The 27,079-nt window shown below is 57.0% G+C and overlaps 3 protein-coding genes across 6 annotated transcripts in view; 2 read left to right on the top strand and 1 right to left on the bottom strand.

The window, feature by feature from the left end:
* M1AP (meiosis 1 associated protein) overlaps nucleotides 1–3,794 on the top strand; it is a 78,613-nt gene extending 74,819 nt beyond the window's left edge. The window contains exons 8-9 of the mRNA XM_062209718.1: nucleotides 9–149; nucleotides 3,190–3,794. Coding sequence (XP_062065702.1) covers nucleotides 9–149; nucleotides 3,190–3,363 — 315 coding nt within the window. The 3' untranslated portion in view covers nucleotides 3,364–3,794. The remainder of the gene's footprint in view (nucleotides 1–8; nucleotides 150–3,189) is intronic.
* Nucleotides 3,795–4,395: 601 nt separating this feature from the next.
* DOK1 (docking protein 1) lies at nucleotides 4,396–7,937 on the bottom strand. Its single transcript, XM_062209719.1, has 5 exons — nucleotides 7,826–7,937; nucleotides 7,245–7,544; nucleotides 7,000–7,093; nucleotides 6,615–6,799; nucleotides 4,396–6,368 (listed from the first exon to the last, which is right to left on the bottom strand). Exons 1-5 carry the CDS (start codon nucleotides 7,883–7,885, stop codon nucleotides 5,619–5,621), a joined length of 1,389 nt encoding a protein of 462 aa, XP_062065703.1. The 5' UTR covers nucleotides 7,886–7,937; the 3' UTR covers nucleotides 4,396–5,618.
* A 56-nt stretch (nucleotides 7,938–7,993) lies between these two features.
* LOXL3 (lysyl oxidase like 3) lies at nucleotides 7,994–26,986 on the top strand. Of its 4 annotated transcripts, none has more exons than XM_062209709.1 (17): nucleotides 7,994–8,041; nucleotides 8,661–8,725; nucleotides 10,244–10,568; nucleotides 13,019–13,182; nucleotides 13,816–14,030; nucleotides 20,927–20,983; nucleotides 21,574–21,633; nucleotides 23,689–23,908; nucleotides 24,114–24,294; nucleotides 24,403–24,557; nucleotides 24,738–24,905; nucleotides 25,012–25,174; nucleotides 25,374–25,617; nucleotides 25,727–25,842; nucleotides 25,921–26,057; nucleotides 26,163–26,274; nucleotides 26,459–26,986. In XM_062209709.1, exons 3-17 carry the CDS (start codon nucleotides 10,256–10,258, stop codon nucleotides 26,530–26,532), a joined length of 2,379 nt encoding a protein of 792 aa, XP_062065693.1. In that variant the 5' UTR covers nucleotides 7,994–8,041; nucleotides 8,661–8,725; nucleotides 10,244–10,255; the 3' UTR covers nucleotides 26,533–26,986. The 4 variants fall into 4 exon arrangements, with proteins under 4 accessions (XP_062065693.1, XP_062065692.1, XP_062065694.1 ...); XM_062209708.1 differs by having other exon boundaries at nucleotides 10,240–10,568; XM_062209710.1 differs by lacking the exon at nucleotides 20,927–20,983 and having other exon boundaries at nucleotides 7,995–8,041; nucleotides 10,240–10,568.
* The last annotated feature ends 93 nt before the right edge of the window (nucleotides 26,987–27,079 follow it).

The following is a 27,079-nucleotide window of genomic DNA, read 5'->3' as shown; positions in this document are numbered from 1 at the left end:
TTCCTCAGAGCCTGCTGGACGGCCTGGAAGTAGAACTCACCTACAACCCCCTGCAGGTTCAGAGCCACTTGTACTCACACCTGAGCAGCACCTTTGCCCCGCTGCAGGGGCGGCTCCACCCAAGCTGGGGCAGCCGGGCCCTGGGAAAGGTACTGCTTCGCCTCCCTCCCCAGCCCTTCTAACTCCCATTTAAGCTGGGAGCCCAAAATCAGCCTCTCCCCCGTCCCCAGTGCCCTCTTCCCAGATCCCACCGGTGGTGGAGGGCAAGACAAAGGAAATCACAGCCTCCCTGGCGAGGGGGCGGTGAGCCTGGGCATTTCCATAGCTAATGTTTGCAGGTCCCACTGTAGTGTTTGCAGGAGCTCCTGTTCACTCCCCAGCCCACTGGCACCCCAGGCAAACTGCCTACACTGCCACAACTGCCCCAGCCCTCTCCTTGATAGAGAAGACTGCCGGGAAGGGAGCGGGAGGGGGAGAAATGCCTAAGGGAAGGAAAGGGACATTTACAGAGCTGTGCCTGGTGCCAGGCTTTCCACAAAGTGCTTTTACAGAAGTCTTTCCCCTTTCATCCTCACAGCAGCCCAGCAAGGTAAGTGTCCTTCTTCTTCTTCTTCTTCTTCTTCTTCTTCTTCTTCTCCTTCTCCTTCTCCTTCTCCTTCTCCTTCTCCTTCTCCTTCTCCTTCTCCTTCTCCTTCTCCTTCTCCTTCTCCTTCTCCTTCTCCTTCTCCTTCTCCTTCTCCTTCTCCTTCTCCTTCTCCTTCTCCTTCTCCTTCTCCTTCTCCTTCTCCTTCTCCTTCTCCTTCTCCTTCTCCTTCTCCTTCTCCTTCTCCTTCTCCTTCTCCTTCTCCTTCTCCTTCTCCTTCTCCTTCTCCTTCTCCTTCTCCTTCTCCTTCTCCTTCTCCTTCTCCTTCTCCTTCTCCTTCTCCTTCTCCTTCTCCTTCTCCTTCTCCTTCTCCTTCTCCTTCTCCTTCTCCTTCTCCTTCTCCTTCTCCTTCTCCTTCTCCTTCTCCTTCTCCTTCTCCTTCTCCTTCTCCTTCTCCTTCTCCTTCTCCTTCTCCTTCTCCTTCTCCTTCTCCTTCTCCTTCTCCTTCTCCTTCTCCTTCTCCTTCTCCTTCTCCTTCTCCTTCTCCTTCTCCTTCTCCTTCTCCTTCTCCTTCTCCTTCTCCTTCTCCTTCTCCTTCTCCTTCTCCTTCTCCTTCTCCTTCTCCTTCTCCTTCTCCTTCTCCTTCTCCTTCTCCTTCTCCTTCTCCTTCTCCTTCTCCTTCTCCTTCTCCTTCTCCTTCTCCTTCTCCTTCTCCTTCTCCTTCTCCTTCTCCTTCTCCTTCTCCTTCTCCTTCTCCTTCTCCTTCTCCTTCTCCTTCTCCTTCTCCTTCTCCTTCTCCTTCTCCTTCTCCTTCTCCTTCTCCTTCTCCTTCTCCTTCTCCTTCTCCTTCTCCTTCTCCTTCTCCTTCTCCTTCTCCTTCTCCTTCTCCTTCTCCTTCTCCTTCTCCTTCTCCTTCTCCTTCTCCTTCTCCTTCTCCTTCTCCTTCTCCTTCTCCTTCTCCTTCTCCTTCTCCTTCTCCTTCTCCTTCTCCTTCTCCTTCTCCTTCTCCTTCTCCTTCTCCTTCTCCTTCTCCTTCTCCTTCTCCTTCTCCTTCTCCTTCTCCTTCTCCTTCTCCTTCTCCTTCTCCTTCTCCTTCTCCTTCTCCTTCTCCTTCTCCTTCTCCTTCTCCTTCTCCTTCTCCTTCTCCTTCTCCTTCTCCTTCTCCTTCTCCTTCTCCTTCTCCTTCTCCTTCTCCTTCTCCTTCTCCTTCTCCTTCTCCTTCTCCTTCTCCTTCTCCTTCTCCTTCTCCTTCTCCTTCTCCTTCTCCTTCTCCTTCTCCTTCTCCTTCTCCTTCTCCTTCTCCTTCTCCTTCTCCTTCTCCTTCTCCTTCTCCTTCTCCTTCTCCTTCTCCTTCTCCTTCTCCTTCTCCTTCTCCTTCTCCTTCTCCTTCTCCTTCTCCTTCTCCTTCTCCTTCTCCTTCTCCTTCTCCTTCTCCTTCTCCTTCTCCTTCTCCTTCTCCTCCTCCTCCTCCTCCTCCTCCTCCTCCTCCTCCTCCTCCTCCTCCTCCTCCTCCTCCTCCTCCTCCTCCTCCTCCTCCTCCTCCTCCTCCTCCTCCTCCTCCTCCTCCTCCTCCTCCTCCTCCTCCTCCTCCTCCTCCTCCTCCTCCTCCTCCTCCTCCTCCTCCTCCTCCTCCTCCTCCTCCTCCTCCTCCTCCTCCTCCTCCTCCTTCTCCTCCTCCTCCTTCTCCTTCTCCTCCTTCTCCTTCTCCTCCTTCTCCTTCTCCTTCTCCTTCTCCTTCTCCTTCTCCTTCTCCTTCTCCTTCTCCTTCTCCTTCTCCTTCTCCTTCTCCTTCTCCTTCTCCTTCTCCTTCTCCTTCTCCTTCTCCTTCTCCTTCTCCTTCTCCTTCTCCTTCTCCTTCTCCTTCTCCTTCTCCTTCTCCTTCTCCTTCTCCTTCTCCTTCTCCTTCTTCTTCTTCTTCTTTTTAACGTTTATTTGAAAGGCAGAGTTACAGAGAGGCTGAGGGAGAGAGAGAGGCAGAGAAAGTGAGAGAGATGTCTTCCATCCGCTGGTTCACTCCCCAGCTGGCCACAACAGCCGGAGCTGGGCTGATCCAAAGCCAGGAGCCAGGAGCTTCCTGCGGGTCCCCACACTGGTACAGGGCCCCAAGGACTTCAGCCGTCTCCCATTGCTTTCCCTTACCGAGGAGGAGAGGGAGGCCGGCCCTGGAGCTGCTGCAGTGAGGAAGGTTGAAGACAGGAGGGCACTGAGGGTGGAGAAGTGTTTTCTCTGCGATCCGTGTTCTACGTAACATTCGGGCTTCCTTTTGCCCTTATTATTTCTTAGATTCTCAGTAACAGAGCTTTTAGGAAAACATCCCTTCTGTCTTAGCTAAAATCACAGGAGAAAGATGTTCCCACACTTCAGTCGATCTAGAGGCGGGGTAGAGCCCGCCACAGTTAGCTGGTGGCAGGCTGCCCGAGAGGGACACTGGGCAAGGGGACAGCCCTGTGGTGGCTCAAGCCCCCGGGACTTTGTGATCACTGGGGTCTGGGCCTTGAACTGCCACTCAGGGAGGGGCCAGGGAAGGAGTGAGGACAGGACGCCGAGCAGGGTCAGGTCTCCTGGCCTCCGGGCTTCAGGGAAGGCTCTGGTTGCTCTCCCTGCAGGCTGGGCAGCTGCAGACCCACCGAGCTCGAGCCACAGTGGCCCCCCTGCCCATGACGCCAGCCACACGCAGAGCCCCCAAGACGCCAGCAGCCAGCAAAGCTTCCTCAGAAGTCTTCATCCTGTCTTCAGAGGAGGAGGAGGAGGGCGAGAAGGAGGCTCACTCAGGGCCCTAAGTGAGCAGCACAGAGCCCAGCTGCCTGCACACACATGCCTGCACCTGTGGTCGTGATATAGGCAGGCAGACAGGATTAGGTCGATTAGATTTGTGAGCTGGAGATCACGCCTTCACCCCGCTCCCGTGTGCTCTCATGCCCCTACCTGATCTCACCTGTACGCCCACCTGCCAATCAGACTATGTAACCACTCCCTTTTGGAAGTCAATACAAGGCCCCTGCTGTTGTCCCGCACCTTCGGGCGCTCGGCCTTATGGCTGCCTCTCTGCCTTTGCGTCCCTGCCCGCCTAAGCTACCTGTGGCTGCTCAGAATCGCGCACCTTGCTCCGCCTGGCTCCTGGCCTGCTCTCTGCCTGGAATGGACCCAACTTGTGCTTCTCGACTTCTTTCTCCCCTAAATAAAGCCCTCACCTTCCTGCGCATTTCTTGCACTGAATAAAGGTTTAAAAAAAAACTTACCATGTGGCCTGGTTTATTTTGAGCCCATATTCAGAATTCCTAGCTGAATAGATGGCAAGAACCCACAGAATAATTAAGTTATTAATAAAGCTGGCCGATATCGGTCAGACCGGCCTGCAGTCCACCTGAGCGCCCGGACGCCACCTCTGTCCTCAGTGCTACCCCGCCCCGCTCCCTGGCCCCTGCTCCAGCAGTGTCCTTGCGGATCATTTGACACTGTTCACACAGATGCAGATTAAACCCGGAGTAAGCCCCTGCCCTGGTCAGCAGTGTTGCAGCATGCACTGGCTCCTTGCAGCTCTGTGTAAGCAACTGGGTGAGGTCAGCTCACCCTCAGGCCTCAGGAACAAGGCCGAGGTTTTCTGAGCTCATGGAAAACAGGCAGGACTGAAATCCAAGGCTCCTTCAGCTCCAGACAGACAAGGGCTTGGTTCCCACAGGTCAATTGTGTGCGATGCGGGGCTGGCGCGTATGCTGGCACAGGCAGGATCTTCAGAATATGTAGTGGAGATGCGTATTGTGGAAAAACTAGGCATGGTTTTCCAAAAAACTTTTGCACAAAAAGACTTTTTTTAATATTTATTTGAGAGGTAGAGTTACAGATAGTGAGAGGGAAAGGCAGAGAGAAAGGTTTTCCATCTGCTGGTTCACTCTCCAAATGGTCACAATGGCCAGAGCTGTGCCAATCTGAAGCTAGGAGCTTCTTCTGGGTCTCCCAAGCAGGTGCAGGGGCCCAAGCGCTTGGGCCATCTTCTACTGCTTTCCCAGGCCCTAGCAGAGAGCTGGATCGGAAGTGGAGCAGCCGGGACTAGAATCGGCGCCCATATGGGATGCCAACGCCACAGGTGGAGGCTTAACCTACTGCGCCACAGCACCGGCCCCAGACATTTATCTTTTAAGTCCATTTTCCATGAATTTTTGAAGCACCCTCATACAGCATAGCTGAGAACAGGGAAAAGGGTGGTGTGAAAAAGTCCTACTCCCTGCCCACGCCTCCTCCCCACACCTGCCCACCTGTCCACTCCCTCCAGCCAAAGACAGAGCAGCAGCCACTATTATAAGCACCTCCTGTGTGCTGCAGCCTACACCAGTGCTGGGGAACTTACCCAATTTCCAACATGCCTGTGGCACAGAGCCCACCATTAGGTTTCCCACTTTACAGAAGGGCACTGGGAAAACAGAGGTTTGCACCCACGGTCCCAGAGCTCGAGTCAGGCCCAGGTCAGCCTGGCCCTCCTGGGCCCCTTTCCTCCCTCTGTGGACCCCAGCACGTTCTTGGCTCTCCACCCCTCCACACCCAGCCAGCACACCTGCCACTGTGTCCCCTCTGGGTCTATTCACACACACAGACCTCTGAAATCCAAACTGGCTTTAATAAGAATCTTTAAATTTTAAAATGTGTCTCTGGCAAAGAACAACGCAGGCAGAGTCCAGCAGCTCCCTTGAACCTCCACGCAGGCCCCCCAAGCTGTCCCCTCTGACTAAGTACCTCTTTCTGTGCACTTGGCCAAGCAACTCTGTTTCCATGGGAGGGGGCTGGCTGACCCTCCCTGGAGCCCAGCATTCAACCCTGCCAGTTGGTCCACTTCCTAGGACTTCCTGGGATTGACCAGCCTTCCCTCAGCCCCCATCCCTTGGCTCCCCTGGGCTCACACACACTGGCTCTAACAGGTTTCTTTGATCCCCAGTGCCATCGCCCTCACGGTCCTTCCATCAGCAACCCCGGCCTTGCCCTGCTTCTCAAGTGGAGCCCTCTGACTGGACCCCAGTCCTGCCACTCCCCGCCCTAGACGGTCCTAGCTGCCGGAAGCTCCACACTTCTGGACCTGGCTGTACAGGGCAGTGTCTGAGCTGGGGGCTTTGCTGCCACTGCCAGTCGTGACACCAGGTTCGGGGAAGGCTGGGCCCTGGGGCTTGGGAGCAGGAAGGGGCTTTGTGCTCCGAGGCGGGGGTACAGCATAGTCATCCGTGGCAGGGTTGTAGGGGAGCTCATAGCCCTCCTCCTTCAGCCGAGCCTGGCACCACCACGCGTCCTTGGGCTCCTGAGGCACATCGTACAGGCCCCGGGGCGGGGCCGGGGCCAGGCCCTCCGGCTCATCATAGATGGGGTCCTCTTTGGTGTCCGTCACCTTGGCCTTCAGCAGCTGCTCTTGCACGTGCTCGTACAAGTCCCAGTAGAGACGCTTCTTCTGCGGTCCCCTCTCCCCTGCCCCAGCAGCGGTGCTGTCCAGGGGATCTGAGTACAGGGAGTCCTGGGAGGGGCCAGGGGGAACACGGAGGGAGTCTAAGGGCTCCGCATACAGGGCTGGGGGACTTCCCAGGGGCTCCTGGGGGCCAGGAGGGGAAGCCAACTTCCCTTCCAGCACCTCTCCTTCCTGAGAGTCCGCTCTGAGAACCTCGTGCCCCTGGCCGGCCTTTCCCTGGACCTTCTGCCGGTGGATGGCCATCTCCACGGCCTGAAAGATGTCATTCCCCTGTGCTGTCTGGAAGGTGAACGTTCCAGGGCCCGAGGGGCAGCGGCGACCGGCCTCAAAAGAGAACATGACCTGTGCAGGGTGTGAAAGGAAGGAAACACATCACCTTGGGAGGGGGCAGGGGAGTCAGGGGGCTTGAACTAGTGTTAGGGCACCTGCAGAAAAGGCACTGCCGGCACCGGGCTGGGTCATGAGGCAGAAAAGGAAGAGGATCCCAAGAGCAGAGCTCCCCACCTTCCTGCCCTGCCCTGCCTCACCCACAGCTGCCCTGGGACCCAGGAAGCCCTCCCGGATAGTTCTCCCAGACAGCGGCTGCACCTTGTCCCGGCCATAGCGACGCAACAGGGTGTAGGGCCAGGAGAGGAGCGGCTCCAGGACCTGCGTCTGGGCCCCCACGGTCAGAAGAGTCAGCCTCTCGGCCTCTACCCTCAGCACGTAGGAGCCATGCAGGCCACAGCGCTCAGCGGCTTCAGTCCTCTGCACAGTTACCCAGAACTGGGACCCTGGAAGGAACGCACCGTTACACTAGCACCTGCTAAAACAGAAGATGGGCAGGGGTGGGGACCACGAGCAGTGTCCAAGCGCTCGCGGGGAAGCCGAATCCCAGGCTTCCTACCTCTCCGCGGGCCCCTGCACCTCCAATCCCCGGCTCCCCAGGGGCCCTCCTCCTCCCCCCTCCATCGCTCCCAGGCGGTTGCAGCACCTTCCCAGGTGGGGCTGTACAGCGAGTTCTCCAGCATCTTCAGCGCAGAAAGCTGAGGCGGGTTCTCGGCGGGTGCCTGAGCCCAGCTGCCTTTCTGTAGCAGAGAGAGCACCCGCCGCCACGCTGTAATTCTCTCAGCGTGGCTGCTGGGGGTCTAAGGTCCCCAGGTTCTGGTGCTGCTGTGACTGCCCCCCTCCCACACCGCCCCCTCAGGTCCAGGGCCGCTAGCCCGGGGGCCCCCTCACCGGAAAGGCGTTTCGGCACAGCGACTGCACCCAGGCGGCGCTGGAAGGCGCATCGGCCGCAAGCAGGTGCGAGCGCTGCGCCGTGTCCAGGCGGAAGGCAGTGGCGCCGGGCTCCGGGGGGCTCTCCACGGCCACGGGGGCCACGCTCACGCATTCGGCCAGACGGATCACCTTGCAGTCCAGGCGGCGCGAGCCCCCTCGGCCACCTCCAGAGCTCGACCCCTTGTGGTCGAAGAACTCGAGGCGCGCTACGCCGTGGGGGCTGGCCGGGTAGAGCACGGCCCAGGTCTTCCTCCACCTCTAGGGAGAGAGCGAGCGACACTGGGGAGGGAGCCGGCGTGCGCGGGTGGCCCCGCGCAGGCCGATCTAGGGTCTGGGGCTTCGCGAGGAGGATGCCGCTCGGCCTCCCCGGGGCCGGCAGGCGCCACCGCGAGCCTGCGGACGCCTCTCCGGAGCGTGCAGAGCAACTTCGCGGGCACGTCACGGGACTCTGCGGCTCCCACGCGCCGCTCGCCCCCTCCCTCCCGGCCCTTTCACTCACTTTAGCCCCGTGGGGGTTCGACACCCCTGCCCCCCGCTACCTTGGTCCCAAAGCGCTGACTCTGCAGGAAGAGCGGCCCTTCCATCACGGCCCCGTCCATGGCCCCCCGGCGGTTCTTTCCGCGCTTCCTGGCCCTGCGGGCGTGAGGCGGGGCCGGGGGCGGGGCCGAACCGGCCAGGGGCGTTCCCGCCGGCCCCCGCCGGCGGCACAGGGTGAGGGGCAGAGGAGCCAGGAGGAAGGGGGTCGGGGTCCCCAGGTAAGCCGGGCGGCGCAGCTCCAGACCCCTACCCACCCCTCCGGGGGCGTGCACAAGTGGCTCCAGCGAGAGAAACTGTGGCTTCAGCCAGACCGCCCTGGCGCCCGGGTGCCGGGGCTGCGTGTGACGTCACAATCCCAACGTGACATCAGAGACAAGGCCGTGACATCACTTCGAAACAGCAATGAAGGGGCCCAGTGGGCCCGCAGGGCTTCAGTTGTCCTGCGGGCCCGCCCCCCTGGGCCAACCCGAGGGAGACTGTTTATCTCCGCCGAGCCAGGCGGGGAGGGAGGCTGGGAGCTGGGGCAGGAGGCCTCGCCGCCGCCCGGTGGCCGCTTGCGAGTCCAGCTCCCTAACCGCAGCAGCCGGGCCTCCGACCTGCGGGAGAAGAAAGCTTCATTGAGTCGGCTCGAGGGTCGGGGAGGGGGAAGGGGCGCGGCAGCGGCCAGCTTCACGGGGGAGGGGAGGACCCAGAGGCGAAGAGGAGGGAACTGGCCGGGGAGGAAAGGAGGGAGAAAGCGGAATGTGGGAGGGCTCTAGGGGACGTGGGAGGGACGACGGGGAGGGGGAGGGAGGGTCCGGCCGCCCCTGGCCGAGCACTTTTTTTTTTTTTTGAAAGTCCTAGGACTGCTCTCCGGGACCAGAACTCTTCTCAAAGCCCCTAGGGCCCCCGCTCAGCCAAAGGTAGGGGCGGTCAGGCTGCGGCCCACGCGAGGAAGAGGCCTTGGGGATGGAGAGCAAGGTGGCGGGACCAAGGGGAAGGGGATGGCGTGGGATGGGGCAGGGGAAGCAAACCAGCTGAGAGTTATTGTCAAAGCGGAGACACGAGAGGAGTGCAGAGAGGAGGCTCACTCCTGGGGGGTGCGGGCTGCAGGGTGTTCCAAATGGGGCAGCGGGGAGGGGCCTAAACTGGGGGCTCCCCGGTGAGGCCCGGTCCCTGGGCCCCCAAGCAGGAATGTCCCCGGAACAAAGCTGTCTTGTTGGGCCGTTTGTCTGGGGTGGGGGAAGCATGTTCGGCGCGCCCCCCTCCCGCTGTGGAGCCGCTGTTCTCAGCCCCCCACAGAGAAAGCCCTGGCCCCGGGTTGCCTGGTGACAGGCACGGTGGTTTTGGCAGGAGGCTGGGACAACCCCACCCCATCCCCTGCCCAGCTTGAGGCCTGGCCCTGCTGGGCCCCTTGACCCTGCAGGGCATCGGAGAGCCTGTGCCCCCGCGAGGCTGTGCAGCCGGCTGGCCCTGCATTCCTTGCTGTCTGCCCTCCTTGTTGGGGGAGTCAGCCCAGAGCGGGCTCAGGACGAGGTCCCAGTCCTGGGCTCCGACGTCTCAGAGGCCCCAGGGCCTGCCTCTCTGCACAGCGCTGTGCTGGGTGGCTGGCTAAACGGGGTCACCTGGGTGCCTGCCGCGGCCGCTCCCTGGCCCCCGTCAGTCACTCTCCTCTCTTGTTGCCTGCTGCGCTCCCTGGCGGCGCGGGGCTTTGTGCTTGGTCTTGGCCCAGCTGCCCTCACCTCTTCAGGGCTGTCTGGCTCCCTACTCTCTCGAAGTTTCTCCCTTTCATTCCCACAGTCTGCCTCCCCCTCCCATCCTGTCTGGGTCTCCCGCTGTGTGTCTTGATCTTGACCTTGCCCTGACTCTGCGTCTCTAGTCACTGCCTCCTGTCTCTGGGGCCCTCAGACTGCAGAGGGGGACAATGGTGGTGATGGCAGAGCTGGGAAAGGACCCTGTGGGTGTTCCTACAGTCCGCGGTCAGCAAGGGCGGGCTCCACGCCTGGGAGGAGGGGGGAGTGCATCTGTACTGAACAGGGACCTTAACAATACAGCTTCGGGGACCCCCTCTGCACTGGTTACTCTGCACTGGCTGTAATAAGGAATCTGGGAGTGATGCAAACACGATGCTTGCTTGAGAATCTCTGACACCCCTCACCCCCCCCCTCCCCCACCGCCACAAATCCGGGTCCCAGGTCTGTCTCTGACTCTCGTCCCCCTGTCCTTGTTTCGTGTTTCTCTCCCACGGTCTCTCCAGCCCTGAGCTCCCTCTTTCTTTGGCGCAGTCTCTGACTCTGGTCCTAGTGTGTTTTGCTCTCATGACCTCTCTGCTCTTTCTCTCTCCCTCCCTAACTCCCCCCCCCCCAACTCCTCCCTGACTGCGGGCCTCGCCCGCCCAGTCGCAGCTTCTCTCACACGCTTTCTCTCCCTGGGGCAGCCAGGCCTTCCCTGCCATGCGACCTGTAGGTGTCTGGCAGTGGAGCCCATGGGGGCTGCTGCTGTGCCTGCTGTGCAGCTCCGGCTGGGGGTCTCCGTCCCCTTCTGCGAGCCCTGAGAAGAGGCCTGGAAGCGAGGGGCTGCGGTTCCGGCTGGCTGGCTACCCTAGGAAGCCCTCGGAGGGCCGCGTGGAGATACAGCGAGCTGGCGAGTGGGGCACCATCTGCGATGACGACTTCACGCTGCAAGCTGCCCACGTCCTGTGCCGGGAGCTGGGCTTCACGGAGGCCACAGGCTGGACGCATAGTGCCAAATACGGCCCTGGGACAGGTGAGCCATGGGTCAGGCTAAGTACAGGGAGAGGGAACATCCGATGGCGTGGTTGTAGAGACACAGGACATCAGGAACAGCCAGTGTCAAAAATAAACCCATGGAGGACCAACCAGCCAGGATCTTTACTTCCCAGGGCTGGTCAGTGCTCTCCGTGAGCCCGAGGTGCATCGTGTGCACAGGGAACAGATCCGCTCTGGTTCCTCTCCGCCATAAAAGTATGATTCTCCAAAACTGTGCACGGCACAGCCCAGACACAGGTGAGCCCCGTGTGATTAAAGTACAGCTGGGAGGCTGGCATCACAGTGCAGCAGGTTAAGCTGCATCCCTACCAGCTCCCTGCTGATGAGCCTGGGGCAGCGGAAGATGGCCCGGATGCTTGGGGGCCTTCCTGTGTGGGAGACCAGGACGGAGCTCCTGGTTCTTGGCTGTTCCAGCCATTTGGATAGTAAACCGGCAGATGGAAGATTCTCTCTCTCTCTCTCTCTCTCTCTCTCTCTCTCTCTCTCTCCCCCTCTCTCCCTCTCTCCCTCTCTCTCTCCCTTATAAATAAATAAAATAAAATAAAATAAAATAAAATAAAATAAATAGGAAGGGGGAGAACAGTTGGGTTTTGGTTTCATGGGAAGCTGAGAGCAGGAAAATGATGTCTGGATGTCCCAAAGCCAGAAGGGTCACAGATACTGCAGGTAACAAAATCGGGTTTCAGGCCAGAGCTAAAGCGAAGAAGCCGGAACTGAGAACAATGAGAAAGGGCAGAGGACGGCTGTGGGCGGTGGGGACTTCAGAGCAGCTGTCACTGAGGCCTGCAGGCGCTGGTACTGTCTGAGCCCCCAGTGGGACTAAGGGACAGAAGCGGGTGCAACATGACCCCTCAGGTCCCACCAACTAGGCCACCCCTGGACTAGCGTCATGCGTAAATGGCATGTTTAAGAGGGATCGTAGGAAACAGAAACGCTCTGAGGGCTTCTGCCAATGTGCATGACTCGGAAGCCGAATTTCAAGGAGGAATAGGCGCAGACACCTGTAGCTTGCTGAGAAAGGAAATGGCCTTGGATGACAATTCCATGGTGGTGGCATTCGAGCGTGGGGTGGGCAGTCCTGGGGCTGAGGGGTCTTTCTGGACGGCAGTAGAGGACTGGGTCAGACTGGAAGGGGAACACCGTCCCAGCCCCAAGGCCTTTGGGGGGGGGGGTGCAGGTGGGAGGTGGGCGGTCCAGCAGGAGCTGGGGAGCCCTGGGAGGGTTTGACTCAGCGGTTCTTGCACATTGGCTGGGACAGGTGACCTTTGAGCTCCACCGGTCCTGAGAGGAAGTCAGTGGTATTCCATCTGTCTGATCCAAAGAGAATGTGGGCTATGTGGCAGCACAGCCAGGACAGGCCCATGGGAGAATGTGGAATGTGAGGGGGGAGGGGAGGAACTTCGACTTCCAGGACTCACAGACAGGTCAGACTCCTCAGCCCCCACGTGTTGGCTGTGTGGTCTTAGGCAGTCATTTAACCTCTCTGAGCCCCAGTTTCTTTATATAAAATGGACTTCCGGCAGCTCTAATAATGATCATAAAGGTTCACTGTGGCAGAGTACCAGGCCCACAGCAGATACTTTTTAAAAAAAAAAAAAGATTTGTTTATTTGAAAGGCAGAGTTACAGAGAGAGAGAGAGAGAGATCTTCCATCTGCTGGTTCATTCCCCAAATGGCCTCAATGGTGGAGCTGGGTCATTCCAAAGCCAAGAGCCCAGAGCTTCTTCCAGGTCTCCCGCATGGGTGCAGGGGCCCAAGCACTTGGGCCATATTCTGCTGCTTTCCCAGGCCACTTGCAGGGAGCTGATTGGAAGTGGAGCAGCCAAGACTCAAACCACAACACATATGGGATGCTGGCACTGCAGGCGGCAGCTAAGCCTACTAAGCCACAGTGCTGGCCCTCACAGTAGATACTTGATTAACTGCAGCCATCATTGAATGGGTAAGAACTGAGTAGAACAGTGTTAAGTCTTGGCTTTTTAATCACCCAATCAATTCTATTTCATTTATTTATTGTAAGCCAGGAGCCTAGAACTCCATCTGGGTCTCCCACATGGTTTGGCAGGGGCCCAAAGACTTGGGCTATCTTCCACTGCTTTCCCAGGCACAATAGCAGGGAGCTGAATCTGAGGCTGAGCAGCCAGGACTCCAACTGGCTCTCTGATAGGGGAAGCTGGCATCGCAGCCAGTGGCTTAATTCACTGCACCACAGCTCCAGGTCCTCTGTCAAGTCCTTAATTATCCCCAGATCACCAAGAACTTTCCATCAACCTTGTGGCCTTTCTTATTCTCCTCCAAAGTCCCCTTTCCCTCTCCACTCCCTAGCTTACCAGAAAAGCAGGATCACCGTGGCCAGGTGTGAGGTCCCCAACATCGCCATCACTCCCTCATCCTCCCTCCCCAAAATGCTCACGTCCCCTCCCGCAGGCCGCATCTGGCTGGACAACCTGAGCTGCAGTGGGACTGAGCAGAGCGTGACGGAGTGTGCCTCCCGGGGCTGGGGGAACAGTGACTGCACCCACGACGAGGACGCTGGCGTCATCTGCAAGGACCAGCGCCTTCCCGGCTTCTCAGACTCCAACGTCATCGAGGTCTGCCGCTCACAAACCCACATGCAGGGTAACCCGAGAGGGCGGTGGGGCGCTGTGCGCTCAGCTAGAGGCGTGGTTAGAAGGTGGGAGGATCCCATAACACCCCCCCCCCCAATCCATGGACACACAACCTCGGATAATTTGCATCTGTGTAGGGCTTGGAAGAATGGTGCTGTAAAATCCTGGGCTTTAAGCATTAGCATCCAGGTCACTAAACTTGATGTGAGCCTCCCCAGCTGCATCCGTGGGGGCCTCACCGTGCTCTAAGGGACCCTCTCCCGTTCCACTTGCCCCTCTTCCTACAAAGAGCCCCTTCCTGTGGGCAGTGCTCTGCCTGCTCCAGGCATTGCGGGCGCTCCCGCAGCATCCTTCATCATTTCTCGGAGCTCGGCACATCCTTCCGCTTTCGGTGTTTCGAGGCAGAGTCCACACACCCCAGACCCAGCATCTTTTTGGTCCCTGGCCTGAAGCGCGAGCATCCCATATGGGCGCCGGTTCAAGACCCGGCTGCTCCACTTCCCATCCCGCAGCCGGGTTACAGCCAGCAAAAACTCCTTCGGGGTTCCTGAAGGGCGGCAGAGCGCATGAAAGGTGCTTCGGGGCTTCTTAGCCCTGCTGTGGTCCCGCCCGCAGGTGGAGCATCAGCTGCAGGTGGAGGAGGTGCGGCTCCGCCCGGCTGTGGGCTGGGGCCGGCGGCCCCTGCCGGTGACTGAGGGCCTGGTGGAAGTGCGGCTCCCTGACGGCTGGTCTCAAGTGTGCGACAAAGGATGGAGCGCGCACAACAGCCACGTGGTCTGCGGGATGCTGGGCTTCCCCAGCGAAAAGAGGGTCAACGCGGCCTTCTACAGGTGAGGGGCTGTGCAGCGGCAGAATCGTGTTTGCAGACCTTGTAGGGTGTGCGGGACGCTAGGGGCACCCGAGACTGGTACCATGGGACAGTACGGAGGCCTCTGCGAAGCTAAGGCAGTTGGGAAATCTTGTGGAACCATGAAGGTTCCCCAAAGGGACCGGCGAGGCTCCCGCTCTCATGTGCACGGAGCGCACGCCGGCGCGAGTGACGTAACCGGTTGGCGGGCAGATTTGCTGGGCCTCGGGGAGCGCCCCGCGAGGCCACGCCCAGGGCCCCTGCGAGGCCACACCCGGGGCCCGCGGCGAGGACGGCGCCGGCGCAGCCCCGCCCACGAGTTCCGGGCTCTGAGAGCGAGCGGCCGGCCTTTTGGAAGTGCTCGTCCCGCCCAGCGCGGCCCGAGTGCCCAGGGTCGAAAGGGCGGTGACCGGCTGGTGGCGCCCGCGGGCACGGGGTGGACTCTGGAGGTTCGGAGGGCGCCGGAAGAGGCCGGGTTCCCTCCTCAGTCCTCGGTTCCCGCTAGGCGTGCCTCCGGACTCCTGAGCGAGTTCTCCAGAATGTTCTTTGGCCCAGGCGCCTGGCTCTCTCCACCTGCCCTGGAGCCCTGGCGTACAGGCTGGCTGCCGGAGTAACAGGTCACCCTGGGGAACGGTTCTCAGCCTCTAATTTGGACGTTCTGAGGAACAGCCTTTGGAAGCCGTGCAAAGATTTGGAGCTCTCCGTACTGCCTCGTGTCCAGAATGCTGTCGGCAGCCCTTCTTAGATCACGTGTTGCTGAAAGGCCTCTTGACATCTGGCTGACTTCCTCCTGGCACACTGCTTCCCATGCGCTCCGAGCAGGGCAGGGTACCCTGGAAATGCTGTTTGGAGAGAGTTTGCATTGCCTCTGTGTTGCCGCACCATCCCACTGTTCCCGTAGAGCTGTGGTCACCTAGAACCAGTTCAGATCTTCCCTTATTTATTCTTATCCTGGTAGAGCAGCCTTTTCAAACCCCGTTTGTTTTGATAGGTCCTTTCAAAGCCATGGAGATCCCATGGCACATCTTTGCTTTTCCATCTGACCTCCCTCCCAACCTCCTCCTCCCCCTCAGGTGGACAGATAGGCCACTAGTACCTTCTGGCTACATCGCAGGGCTGCATCCTTGTTGGAATGTTTGAAACCGAAGTCTCACTCTTCTTGCCAAGATTTCCTCTAGATGTCTATCAGGCTTCTGATTGTTTCTTCAACCAATTAAGGAGGGTACAACCAACATTTAATCACCGTCTGTGTAATGAAATCACGGGAGAGTTTGTTAGTCTTTGCTAAGCCCTCCGTGTGCTTTGTTCACAGCCATTCTCCGGCCTCCCAATTTAGCAATCCGGTCAACAAACAGACAAAAAGGAAATCATACTGATTTGAGCTTATTTTTATTGAATTCCTTTTAGGGTCTAAGGATCATCATATATTTTTCAAAATGCTCACAAATTTTCTACTAAATAACTTACTCTAGGATGTCAATTGTCTAAAGAGTTCTTTTCGTTTTTGCAAGTCAGTGCATTATCCGGCTTCCAGTCTTTTCCATGCTGGTTCATATTTCCCTGGGGTTGGCGGTGAGACACATCTGAAAGTTCTTTCAGCCCCAGAGATATGTCGTATGTGGTCTGGAGCCTCAGACAGCTTTGTGCTGGACTCCCTTGCTGGAGCCATCCACCTGGGGCTGTGTTTCTTTCTCTGTGCTTGCTCATTACTTTTCCCAATCCAAAAACCAAGGTTCTGAAATACTAGTAGGTTTTAAAATAGCAGTCATTCCAAGTCTTGAGGATAGCATGAACAAGGATCTAGAGAACCATTCAGCCAGGACTTATTTACTGAGACCCATTCTGTCCCAGACACTGTTAGCAACACTAAGCATCCAACAGGGAGCAAAACAAAATCCCTGATCTCATGGACCAGGGGAGAACAAGAAAATAAGTCAACTTATAAACTGTAGGGCTGGGCAAAAATAAAGCAGGGAAGGGGTTAAACAGTGGGAATGCGGTTGCAGTTTTCTTTTATTTATTTATTTATTCATTTATTTATTGACAGGCAGAGTGGATAGTGAGAAAGAGAGACAGGTCTTCCTTTTTGCCGTTGGTTCACCCTCCAATGGCCGCTGTGGCTGGCTCATCGCGCTGATCTGAAGCCAGGAGCCAGGTTCTTCTCCTGGTATCCCATGGGGTGCAGGGCCCAAGCACTTGGGCCATCCTCCACTGCATTCCCGGGCCATAGCAGAGAGCTGGCCTGGAAGAGGGGCAACTGGGATAGAACAGGTGGAGGATTAGCCTGTTAAGCCACTGCGCCAGCTGGTTGCAGTTTTCAGCAGGGTGGCCTAGGAAGGCCCCTCTGAGAAGGCATCATTTGAGAAAGGGTTTAAAGCGTTTGAGGACACAAATTGTGCATCTAGGGAGACATCTAGCACCTCCAGGAGGAGGGGCAATAAATGCAGATAGATCCTGGGAGTGGGGAGGGGGCGGGCATTCGTGTCATTCTCCAGGCCACTGTGACTGGAGTGAGTGCACAAGAAGCTGAGAGGAGGTGCAGTGTGGGAGGTGGTCGGGAAAGAACGGGGAGCCAGACAGAGAAGAGCCACTGGGGAGACAGGAGCCACTGTGGAGTTTTGAGCAGAGCTGTGACATCTGACTTGCATTTTTCAAGTATTACTCTGGCTGTTTTGTTAAGAGACTGTAAGGGCAGCAGTAGAAGCAAGAAGGCGGGGAGACTGGTTAGGAAGTTAGTGTCTCCTGAAAGCTGAGTGAAGAAAGTGAAAGGGATTAGCGAAACAGGTGAAAATGGTCAAATTCTGTATATCACTGAACACAGAACCAACAGGATTTGCTGGCGGATTCAGTGTGGTGTAAGGAAACAGAGGGGTTGAGCATCATTCCAAGGTTTTTGGCCTTAGCTGAGTATGGAATTGGCCTCATCTGATGAGTTAGACAGCACTGAGAACAGTGGGTGGAGCATGTTTTGTGTAGAGGTGGGAAGGGAGGTTGGAGGTTAGGAACCCAGTTTTGGAACCCTTACATGTGAGGTTCTTTAAGACCCTGAAATGGGGAGGCTGAGTTAGCCAGTGGGACACAGGACTCTAAAGTTCAGTTGAGTAAAAATATGCAAAGTCCTGAAACTCACCAAGGGAGCGAGTGTAAATCAAAAGAAAAAAAACGGGTGGTGGTGGACTGAGCCTTAGGGCGCTTAAATGTTAAGAGGTCCATCCTTGTAAACAGGAAGCCGAGTGGGGGGGTGGCAGAGGGGGAGGGGGTGGACAGTTGTGGGATGACTGATGCACTGTGAAGGGTGGCATGGCTGGGAGGCCCCTCAGGCATCTGTGCACTGGAGATGCATGTGAACCGGTTCTCCAGAAAGCCATCCTCGGAAGCTGGCAGCGCAGGAAGTGCCCACAGGTATGCGCAGCCCGCGGGGGTTTCAGAGATGAGGACTGTGTGCTTCCCATTTGGATCTCATCCTGAGTCTGGGCTCCGAAGGCTGGGGGAGGAGACTCTGTGGAGCGGATGCTAGGGATCTTCTTCCGCAGGCCAAGTCAGACCGAAGGAGCATTCTCAGAGGTAACACAAATACGGAAGATGCCAAGACAGTTATAAACAACTCCACCCTCCTGAGAGGGAAGAACAATTAACCAGCTGGCTTTTAGAAGTCAGTAAGTTCGCCTTGCGGCGCCAGTGCCGGCACACCGGGTTCTAGTTCCGGTCGGGGCACCGGATTCTATCCCGGTTGCCCCTCTTCCAGGCCAGCTCTCTGCTGTGGCCCAGGAGTGCAGTGGAGGATGGCCCAAGTGCTTGGGCCCTGCACCCGCATGGGAGACCAGGAGAGACACCTGTCTCCTGGCTTCGGATCAGCGAGATACGCCGGCCGCAGCGGCCATTGGAGGGTGAACCAACGGCAAAGGAAGACCTTTCTCTCTGTCTCTCTCTCTCACTATCCACTCTGCCTGTCAAAAAAAAAATTATAAAAAAAAAAAGTCAGTAAGTTAAGGGATGAGAAAAGCAGAACCTGATGTAGTTATTTTTTTTTAAAGATTTATTTATTTATTTATTTATTTGAAAGGTAGAGGCAGAGAGAGAGAGAGAGGTCTTCCATCCGCTGGTTCACTCCCCAGTTGGCCGCCACAGCCGGAGCTGCACTGGGTCTCCCACACAGGTGCAGGGGCCCAAGCACTTGGGCCATCTTCCACTGCTTTCCCAGGCCATAGCAGAGAGCTGGATCAGAAGTAGAGCAGCTGGGACTCCAGCAGCACCGCCCCTACTTATCACTTTTAAACTTGTTTTGTAGTTCCAACCTAGAGCATTTGAAAGCTGTAAAGTTTTAGAAGGGGGAAAGAAGGTATAGATGAGCTGCTTACTTCTCGGTTTCAATATGTTTGAGAAAAGACACTTGGGGAAAAAAATTACACACCTTATTTATAAGATGGGAGGTTCTAAACACTCAGTAATGTCTTAGACAAGAGGCTGAGAGCTGTAGACTCTTCTAGGAATGTTGAATGTAGTGATTTTTTTTTTTAAGATTTATTTATTTGAAAGGCAGAGTCATAGAGGGGCAGAGGCAGAAAGAGAGAGAGAGAAAGGTCTTCCATCCGCTAGTTCACTCCCCAATTGGCCTCAATGGCTGGACCTGCGCCATCTAAAGCCAAGAGCCAGGAGCTTCCTCCAGGTCTCCCACGCGGGTGCAGGGGCCCAACTAGTTGGGCCATCGTCCACCGCTTTCCCAGGCCATAGCAGAGAGCTGGATTGGAAGAGGAGCAGCCAGGATTAGAACTGGGTACCCATATGGGATGCTGGCACTGCAGGCAGCAGCTTTATCTGCAGGCAGCAGCTTTATCTGCTGTGCCGGGCCCCCCATACTGGATATTTTGACAAACAGATCAACCAGGTCCATCCTTGGGAGGAAGGTGAGGCAGATGATTTCCAACAGCTCCTGGCCTGTTTAAATTATGTGTGTGTGTGTGTGTGTAGTGCGGGAGTGGCGTTTGGCACAGAGGTTAGACCTCCTGTTGGGATGCCTGCCTCCTATGGCAGAGTGCCTGGGTCCAAGTCCCAGCTCTGCCATCCAGCATCATGAGAGGCGTCAGGTGATAGCTCCAGTGCTTGAGTGGCTGCAGCCATGGGCTGACCTGGATTCCATTTCCTGGCCCCTCGCTTGGGCCTGGCCCAGCCCTGGCTGTTGCAGACATCTGGGGAAGGAACCAGCAGATGGGAGATTTTGCTGTCTCCTGTTTACATTTTCAAATAAATGAAATAAGAAAATGAATAAGAAAAAGAGGTAAAATCCTAGTGCATCTTCTCCCTGTGTACTGTGTCAAAATGTGAGTGCCCAAGAGCAGCAGAAGAGCAGGAGCTGTAAAGGGACCTCCACGAATTCACAAGAACAGGCAAGGCCTACAATCATCTACACATAGTTGGACAGGACAAAGGGGAGCCTTGATTAAAGTCTTGAAACCTAGAGTGAGAATGAGAGCAGGAACAGACCTAGTTCCTACTTCTGTTCAGACATCAGACTTAAGGAAATCTCTTGAGTCAATTATTGAGACCAATTGAAAAAAAAAAAAAAAAAGATTTATTTCCCTGAGAGTAAGTCTGAACAATGAGCACAGCTTGTGAATGACCGAACAGTATGGAAGTGGAAAGTGAACAGGATGGGTGCTCCCCAGTCAAACACCGTTTACCTCCTTGGATGTCCAGCACTGGGCCTCAGGCCTGGACAATGCTCAAAGCCTTTCTGTGAGAAAACATTCAAGAAAAAAGACACAGCCAGGCTCCTTGGACCTATCCCAGGCTGGTCCTCTCTCCTGAACTGCTCAGTCTGGCAATCCCCAATAACCCTAACACCTGCCCCCTTTGCCCTCCCCGGAGACTTGGAACTAATATCTGGACCCAGAAATCTTCATTCCCTACCTGCCTTAGTCTAATTTCTTTTCTTTCTTTCTTTTTTGTTTAAATATTTATTTATTTGAAAGTCAGAATTACAGAGACAAAGGGAGAGACAGAGAGAGAGAGAATCTTCTACCCACTGGTTCATTCCCCAGATGGCCACAATGACCAGGGCTGGGCCAGGCCAAAGCCAGAAGCCTAGAACTTCATCCAAGTCTCCTATGTGGGTGTCAGGGGCCCAGGTACTTGTGCCATCATTTGCTGCTTTCCCGGGTACACCAGCAAGGAGCTGGATTGGAAGTACAGCAGCTGAGACTCTAACTGGCACTCAATATGGGACACTAGTGTCCCAGGTGGCAGCTTAACCCACTACACCACAAGGCCACCAGGCCTTCCCATCTAATTTCTTTTCTAAAAAAGATTTATTTATTTAATTGAAAGGAAGGTGACAGAGAGGGAGGGGGAGAAAGAGAGGGAGAGAAAGAGAGAGATAACTCCCATCTACTGGATCATACCCCCAAATGCCGGAAGCTGCCAGGGTTGGGCCAGACTTAAGCCGGGAGCCAGGAACTTCATTTGGTCTCCTACATGGGTGGCAGGGACCCGAGTACTTGAGCCATCATCTGCTGCCTCTCAGGCACATTAGCAGGAAGCTGGACTGGAAGCAGAGGCAGGACCCAGCCCCACTTCCATATGGAATGTGAGCATCACAAGCAGCAAACCTGCTGTGCCACAGCACCTATCCCTGCCTTAGGCTAGTGTCTGAGGGTCCTGAATAGGGATTCATTCATCCTGAGTCCGTAGCCTTCCCTGCTGCCCACCCACCTGGTCATGTGCTTGTGCAGCCGAACAGCTGTGAAGGGTGGGGCCTTGGAGTATCTGATGGTAAAATAGCCTGCCATGTGACTGCTGGAAAAGAACACCTGCCCCTGGTCCTGACTGCGCCAGCCTTTCCATTTGGTTCTACACTGATCTGCTATTATCTTATCCTCGCAGAAAGTTGAGGAAGCGAGCAGCCAAAGGCTCAGCCCGACGCCCCAAGCCCCTTGGAAGGTAATGGGGCAAAAAGCCCCGGGACCTCCTGCTCGCCCCGGAGGCCTCAGGAGGTGGATGGATGGAAGGCAGCCTATCCAGGTCCATCCCAGAACCCAAGCTGACGGATTAGGAATGCGGCTGGGAACTGGCCATTCCTCGGGAGGGGGGCAGGCGAGGCTTGGGGATGGTCAAGCTCCGCCCTTAGGGAGCACAAGGAGGAAACATCAGGAAAGGCTGAGGAGAAGCCTCCCAGCTTCAGCTCCAGCCTGGGCCACCTGCATTCTTCCTCCTCCTCGCGGCACCTCCTCACCTCCCTTAGTTCACCCACAACCCTGTTCTCTCTCTTCCTCCCACCTCTCCCCTTCCTCTCCTGTCGCTGCCCTGGACGGCAGATTTCCCATCACTACTGCTAAATGCAGGCAGCAGCGGGAGTCCGTGCGGTGCGGCTCAGTGGTGTTTAGCAGTTGGTGTCTGCGGAAAATCTGGCCGTCCTCACGTTGCCCTCTCCCCCTTCCTGCATGGAGGGTCCCTCCCAGAAACAGACCCCTCCATTTCCCAGGCCCCATAGCTAAGCTCTTCCTCCACCAATTTCTCTCTCCTTTTTGCAGACCAATCTCCAAACTTAAAGTCAAACCCAAACTCCGAGTGGGCAGGGGGCCAACCAAGAGGTAACTGGAGTTCAGGGTGGGTGGAGAAGAGTGGGGTTGTAGTTGTGAAGCTGGGGGATCGGGCTGTAGTCAGGGAGGATCAGAGACGCCTGTTTGGCTGAAAGGGTTGACCAAGAGGCGGAAGAGCCGCCGCTGTAACAAATCGCCTTCTAAATCATTGACCAGATGGTAGGTAAGACCGGCCCTCCCTGTGTCAGTATCTGGGGGTTATGCTTATCATAGGATTTTTTCCCCACCCTCTGGCTACACTTGTTCCACCTGCTTCCTTCTCTGCCGCCATGTGCTCCAGTGGCACCTTTCTCCTTCAGACGAGTTTGCCTAGGGACCAGTGTTCCCATCCTACGTGTGTGTGATTAATTTTTCAACACCAGCTTCCCGGGGATGGACTGAGACTTCTGTAACATTTACTAGGGATGGAGTGAAACTGACTGCGCCCGCCTCTCTGGCTCAGTTTACGCAATTATGCTCCAAGTTCCGTAGCTTTCCTCTTGGGCTCCTTCAGAACTCAAGGGAGTGGAGAACTTCCAACCCTGGTAATGACATCTAACTTGTCTTCAAAATGCAGTCTGCCGGCCAGAAGACTCCTGGAACTCCTCGGGCAGGTGAAGAATTCGTCCCTGTCCTGCATCCCCTCCTCTCCTCAGTGGTCCCCTCATTCCCCAGCTTCTCCCTCTGATGGCTTAAGAGGAGCCCAGAAGCTGGGGAGGGGGGCAGTGTTCCTTCTAGCTTAGGGTCTTCTTTGCCTGACATGACCGTGTCTGTCCCTCGCTGCCGCCACTTCGACATCACACGGCCATTTGTATTTTGTTAGTGGTAGGGAAAGGGGAGGAGAGAGTTTAGAATACAGAAGTCTCTTTCCTGTGATGGCCTCTCTGACTTTTATTTTCAGCCAACCAGGATTTTGGGAGAGTACCTGATCTCTTGGATCTTCAGGATCCGTGTATCCTGAGCTTGCAAAGGTATCCTGTAAAGTCTCCAGGCTTCCTGCTTCCAAGTCTGCAGTTCATAAGCTTTTCCTCCTCCCTGAGTGTTCTGGGCTAGTGGCTTCAAGTCATCCTGCGTCCTCTGCCCCCAGATGATGGGGCTCAATACTGCGCTAATTCAGGGCACGTCAGCCTCACAGAGCCGGCCTCCCCTTCTTCCCTGGCTGTCTGCACTCAACCCAGCTGTTCTGGGCCAAGTGTGCTCCACCCCCCCCCCCCCCCGCAATCTCTCATTCCATTGGTATCAACAGCAAGTGACTCTCTGCAGTGTCCCCAAGCTGTAACATCTCTAGGTTAGTCCCACTTTCCTGCCCAGATAGCTGGTGGCACATTCTGTTACATTGAAATTGCAGGATTACAGAATGCCTCAGAAAAGACTTGCACAGCTCGGCCCAAGGTCCTGGGAAGTCTCTGCCACTGTGTCACTCCCATCCACTTCCTTCTCTGGTCATCTGGTCCCTCCAGCTTTAGTCTGTCCTGCACTGCAGCATCGTCCCTGCTCCATATACCAGCGCCAGTCTCTCCTACGTCACCCTCTGGTGTGCTCCCCCTCTAACGCCCACCATACTCCATCCCACAGCATCTTGCCTGGAAGCCCCTCTGGCTTCTGGGAAGCCATTTAGATCCGAGACTTCCTCCATCATTTGCACAATCTTGATTCCATGTCGCTTTGTTGTTGCTGTTTTGTGTTTCTGGTCTCAGCATACTAGAAGGGTCCGCTCATCCTGGCTACCCAGGCTTCCAGTTTGCGTCAGCTGTTCCCTGCTCCCTCCTCTCGCAGCTGGGGAGTCCTAGTTTCCCATTCTATTTGCCCAGTGGCCTTAGCCTCTGCCTCGCTCCGGCCAGTGAGGCCTGAGGGTCGCAGAAGGTCCCCAGGGACCCTCCTGTCTGGGCAGTAGGGCTCTTCCAGCCTACAAACGCCTTCATCTCTCCTGAAGGAACCAGAAGCAGGGAAGAAAAGTGGATAAAGGGGGCGGGGGCAGGATGGGCGGAGAGTGGCCGCAGGGAGCGGGAGGAGGGCTGGGGCAGGAGCATTACTCTACCTTTCTGCACCTCACTCCTGTCCCCCCAGGCTGCTGGCCCAGAGGCAGCAACACTCCTTTGGTCTGCATGGGGTGGCATGCTTGGGCACGGAGGCCCACCTCTCCCTCTGTGCCCTGGAGTTCTATCGTGCCAATGACACTGCCAGGTGCCCTGGGGGGGCCCCTGCGGTGGTGAGCTGCGTGCCTGGCCCTCTCTACACAGCGTCCAGCAGCCAGAAGAAGCAACAGCAGTCGAAGACTCAGGGGGAGGTGTGTGAAACAGTGACAACTCCTTTCCTGCCCCATGTGGGAGACCCCCGAGTCTGGCCACCCCCTGACTAAGCACAGCCCTGACCTGGGGGGGGGGCCCAGACCCGACCCCGCCCATCCCGCCCCTGGGCTCCGAGAGCTCCTTAGCCCTCTCCGTGCTGATGTCTCCATTCACCTCTGTGGGGCACGGTTCTCTCTTCTGTAGGCCCGCGTGCGTCTCAAGGGCGGGGCCCACCCTGGAGAGGGCAGAGTGGAAGTGCTGAAGGCTGGCACATGGGGCACAGTGTGTGACCGCAAGTGGGACCTGCAGGCGGCCAGCGTGGTGTGTCGGGAGCTGGGCTTCGGGAGTGCTCGAGAGGCTCTGAGTGGTGCCCGCATGGGGCAGGGTGAGGGGGTGTGGATGTGGGAGGGAGGGGAAGGAGGCTCACCCCTGGGGGCACATTCCTCTGGAAGAGGTCTAGTGGTGACTTCTGACCTTTGACTCCTGACCCTAGGAATGGGCGCCATCCACTTAAGTGAAGTTCGGTGCTCTGGACAGGAGCCCTCCCTCTGGAAGTGCTCCCACAAGAACATCACAGCTGAGGACTGCTCCCACAGCCAGGATGCTGGGGTCCGGTGCAACCTGCCCTACACTGGAGTGGAGACCAAGGTCAGCCATACTTTCTGCCTGTGGTCCTGGCCTCGAGCCCAGTGCCCCAGATCCTTATCATCCTGCAGCTCCCACCTGTCCCTTCCCTTGCCCACCCTGGGTGTGCCTCAGAATCCCAGCTAGACTCCCGCCACCCCATCCCTAAGCTGCCTGCAGCACTCCTGTTCTGTGTCACTACAGATACGACTCAGTGGGGGCCGCAGCCGACACGAGGGGCGCGTGGAAGTGCAAATAGGGGGATCTGGGCCCCCCCGCTGGGGCCTCATCTGTGGGGATGACTGGGGGACGCTGGAAGCCATGGTGGTCTGCAGGCAACTCGGCTTGGGCTATGCCAACCATGGCCTGCAGGTGAGCGTGAAGGAGCCGGCTTTGAGCAGCAGACTGTGGAAAGGAGTCTTCAGGCCCAGGAGGCGGGATCGTGGGGCCTCCCAGAAACAACCACATTTGTCCCCAGGAAACCTGGTACTGGGACTCAGGGAACATAACAGAGGTGGTGATGAGTGGAGTGCGCTGCACGGGGACGGAGCTGTCCCTGGACCAGTGTGCCCATCACAGCACCCATATCAGCTGCAAGAGGCCAGGGACTCGCTTCACTGCTGGAGTCATCTGTTCTGAGAGTGAGTGCAGGGGACGGTGGGGAAGCCAGGAAAGGACGCTCTCTGGGCCACTCCGCTTGAGGAAGTGCAGAGGGGCTGTCATTTGGAGGGACCCCCCCTTTCCCATGGAAAACCAGCCTCACTGGGAGGGACAGGAGCACCTCCATCTCCCCGGGCCTCCGCAGTGACGTCTAACCCTCCCCTTCCTGCATGGGCGCAGCCGCATCTGACCTGCTGCTGCACTCGGCGCTGGTGCAGGAGACGGCCTACATCGAGGACCGGCCCCTGCACATGCTCTACTGTGCTGCCGAAGAGAACTGCCTGGCCAGCTCGGCCCGCTCTGCCAACTGGCCCTACGGCCACCGGCGCCTGCTGCGGTTCTCCTCCCAAATCCACAACCTGGGGCGAGCCGACTTCAGGCCCAAGGCCGGGCGCCACTCCTGGGTGTGGCACGAGTGCCACGGGTGAGAGGGAAGGGGGTCCGGTGGAAGGGCAAGGCCATGGGGGATGGGCCAAGCCTGCTGGGGGCAGGGAAGCAAATGGGGGCCCCCTTGTGCTCCCGTGTCCCCACAGGCATTACCACAGTATGGACATCTTCACACACTACGACATCCTGACCCCCAACGGCACCAAGGTGGCTGAGGGCCACAAAGCCAGTTTCTGTCTAGAAGACACCGAGTGTCAGGAGGGTGAGTTGGGGCTAGAGTGGCCTCCGGGGCCCCCGCCACCCAGCCTTTCCTCCCGCTGACACGGGCCAATCTCTTCAGACGTCTCCAAGAGGTACGAGTGTGCCAACTTTGGAGAGCAAGGCATCACGGTGGGCTGCTGGGATCTCTACAGGCATGACATCGACTGCCAGTGGATCGACATCACAGATGTGAAGCCAGGGAACTACATTCTCCAGGTGCCCGGAATGCAGGGCTCCCCGACGGCAAGTGGGAGGAGTGGGAGAGACACCTCTGGATTTGAAGACTGCAGCTGGGTGAAGTGGCCTTTCTCCTGCTCACAGGTGGTCATCAACCCAAACTTTGAAGTAGCAGAGAGTGACTTCACCAACAACGCGATGAAATGCAACTGCAAATATGATGGGCATCGCATCTGGGTGCATAACTGCCACATTGGTATTGGATGGGCAGACTGGGGGAAGGGAGGGAAGGGCTTTCATTCCTTGTGCCCTCAGCTGTTGGTGTGTCTCCACACCCCCTCTGCACCGCTCAGCCTCTCCACTTCTACCACCCTTGCCCACCCTGAGTCTGTCTGCCTGCTCCAGAGCAGGATGCCTCCCATGCTACCTCTCCCCTGCAGGTGATGCCTTCAGTGAAGAGGCCAATAGGAGGTTCGAACGCTACCCTGGCCAGACCAGCAACCAGATTATCTGAAGTCCCACCTTTGTTCTCTGCAAACCACCACTGGCCCCTAATGGCAGGGGTATAAGGCTGCCATTACCTCAGGAGCTTGCCAAGGAACCCCTGATGTCAGCAGGCGTGGCCTCATCCGATAGTGCACTGTGGACATGGAACTGACAAGCAGAAGTCATGGCCTTCTTCCTAAGCCAGCTGTCAGTAGCTGTGGCCGCGCACAAGGAACCTCTGCTCCCTGCCCAGCACTGGGCAGAGTGCGCCACAAAGAACAGCACCTGACTGCCCAGAACGACAATGGATGGCAGCAGCTCACTTTCTGGAACAGGGAGGTCAGGCTGGTCAGCTCCAGGAGCTCCCCTGCATTCAAGGGGACACAGCTTTACCTCTAGCCTTTTGGGTGGGGGAAAAGATCCAGCCCCCCTCAATTTTGACTATAACATGTTTCTAGGTATAATTTTATTTTATATAAAAAGTGTTCTTGCGATTCTTCATAGCCCAGGGATTGGTGCTGGTGGTTGGAGGGACCTGCCCCCCACTGGTTCATTTACCCCTCTGCCCGGTGCCC

Source organism: Lepus europaeus, chromosome 13, assembly GCF_033115175.1.
Source record: "Lepus europaeus isolate LE1 chromosome 13, mLepTim1.pri, whole genome shotgun sequence".
NCBI lineage: Eukaryota > Metazoa > Chordata > Mammalia > Lagomorpha > Leporidae > Lepus > Lepus europaeus.
Note: the sequence above shows the minus strand (reverse complement) of the source record. Positions and strands in the feature narration are given on the sequence as shown.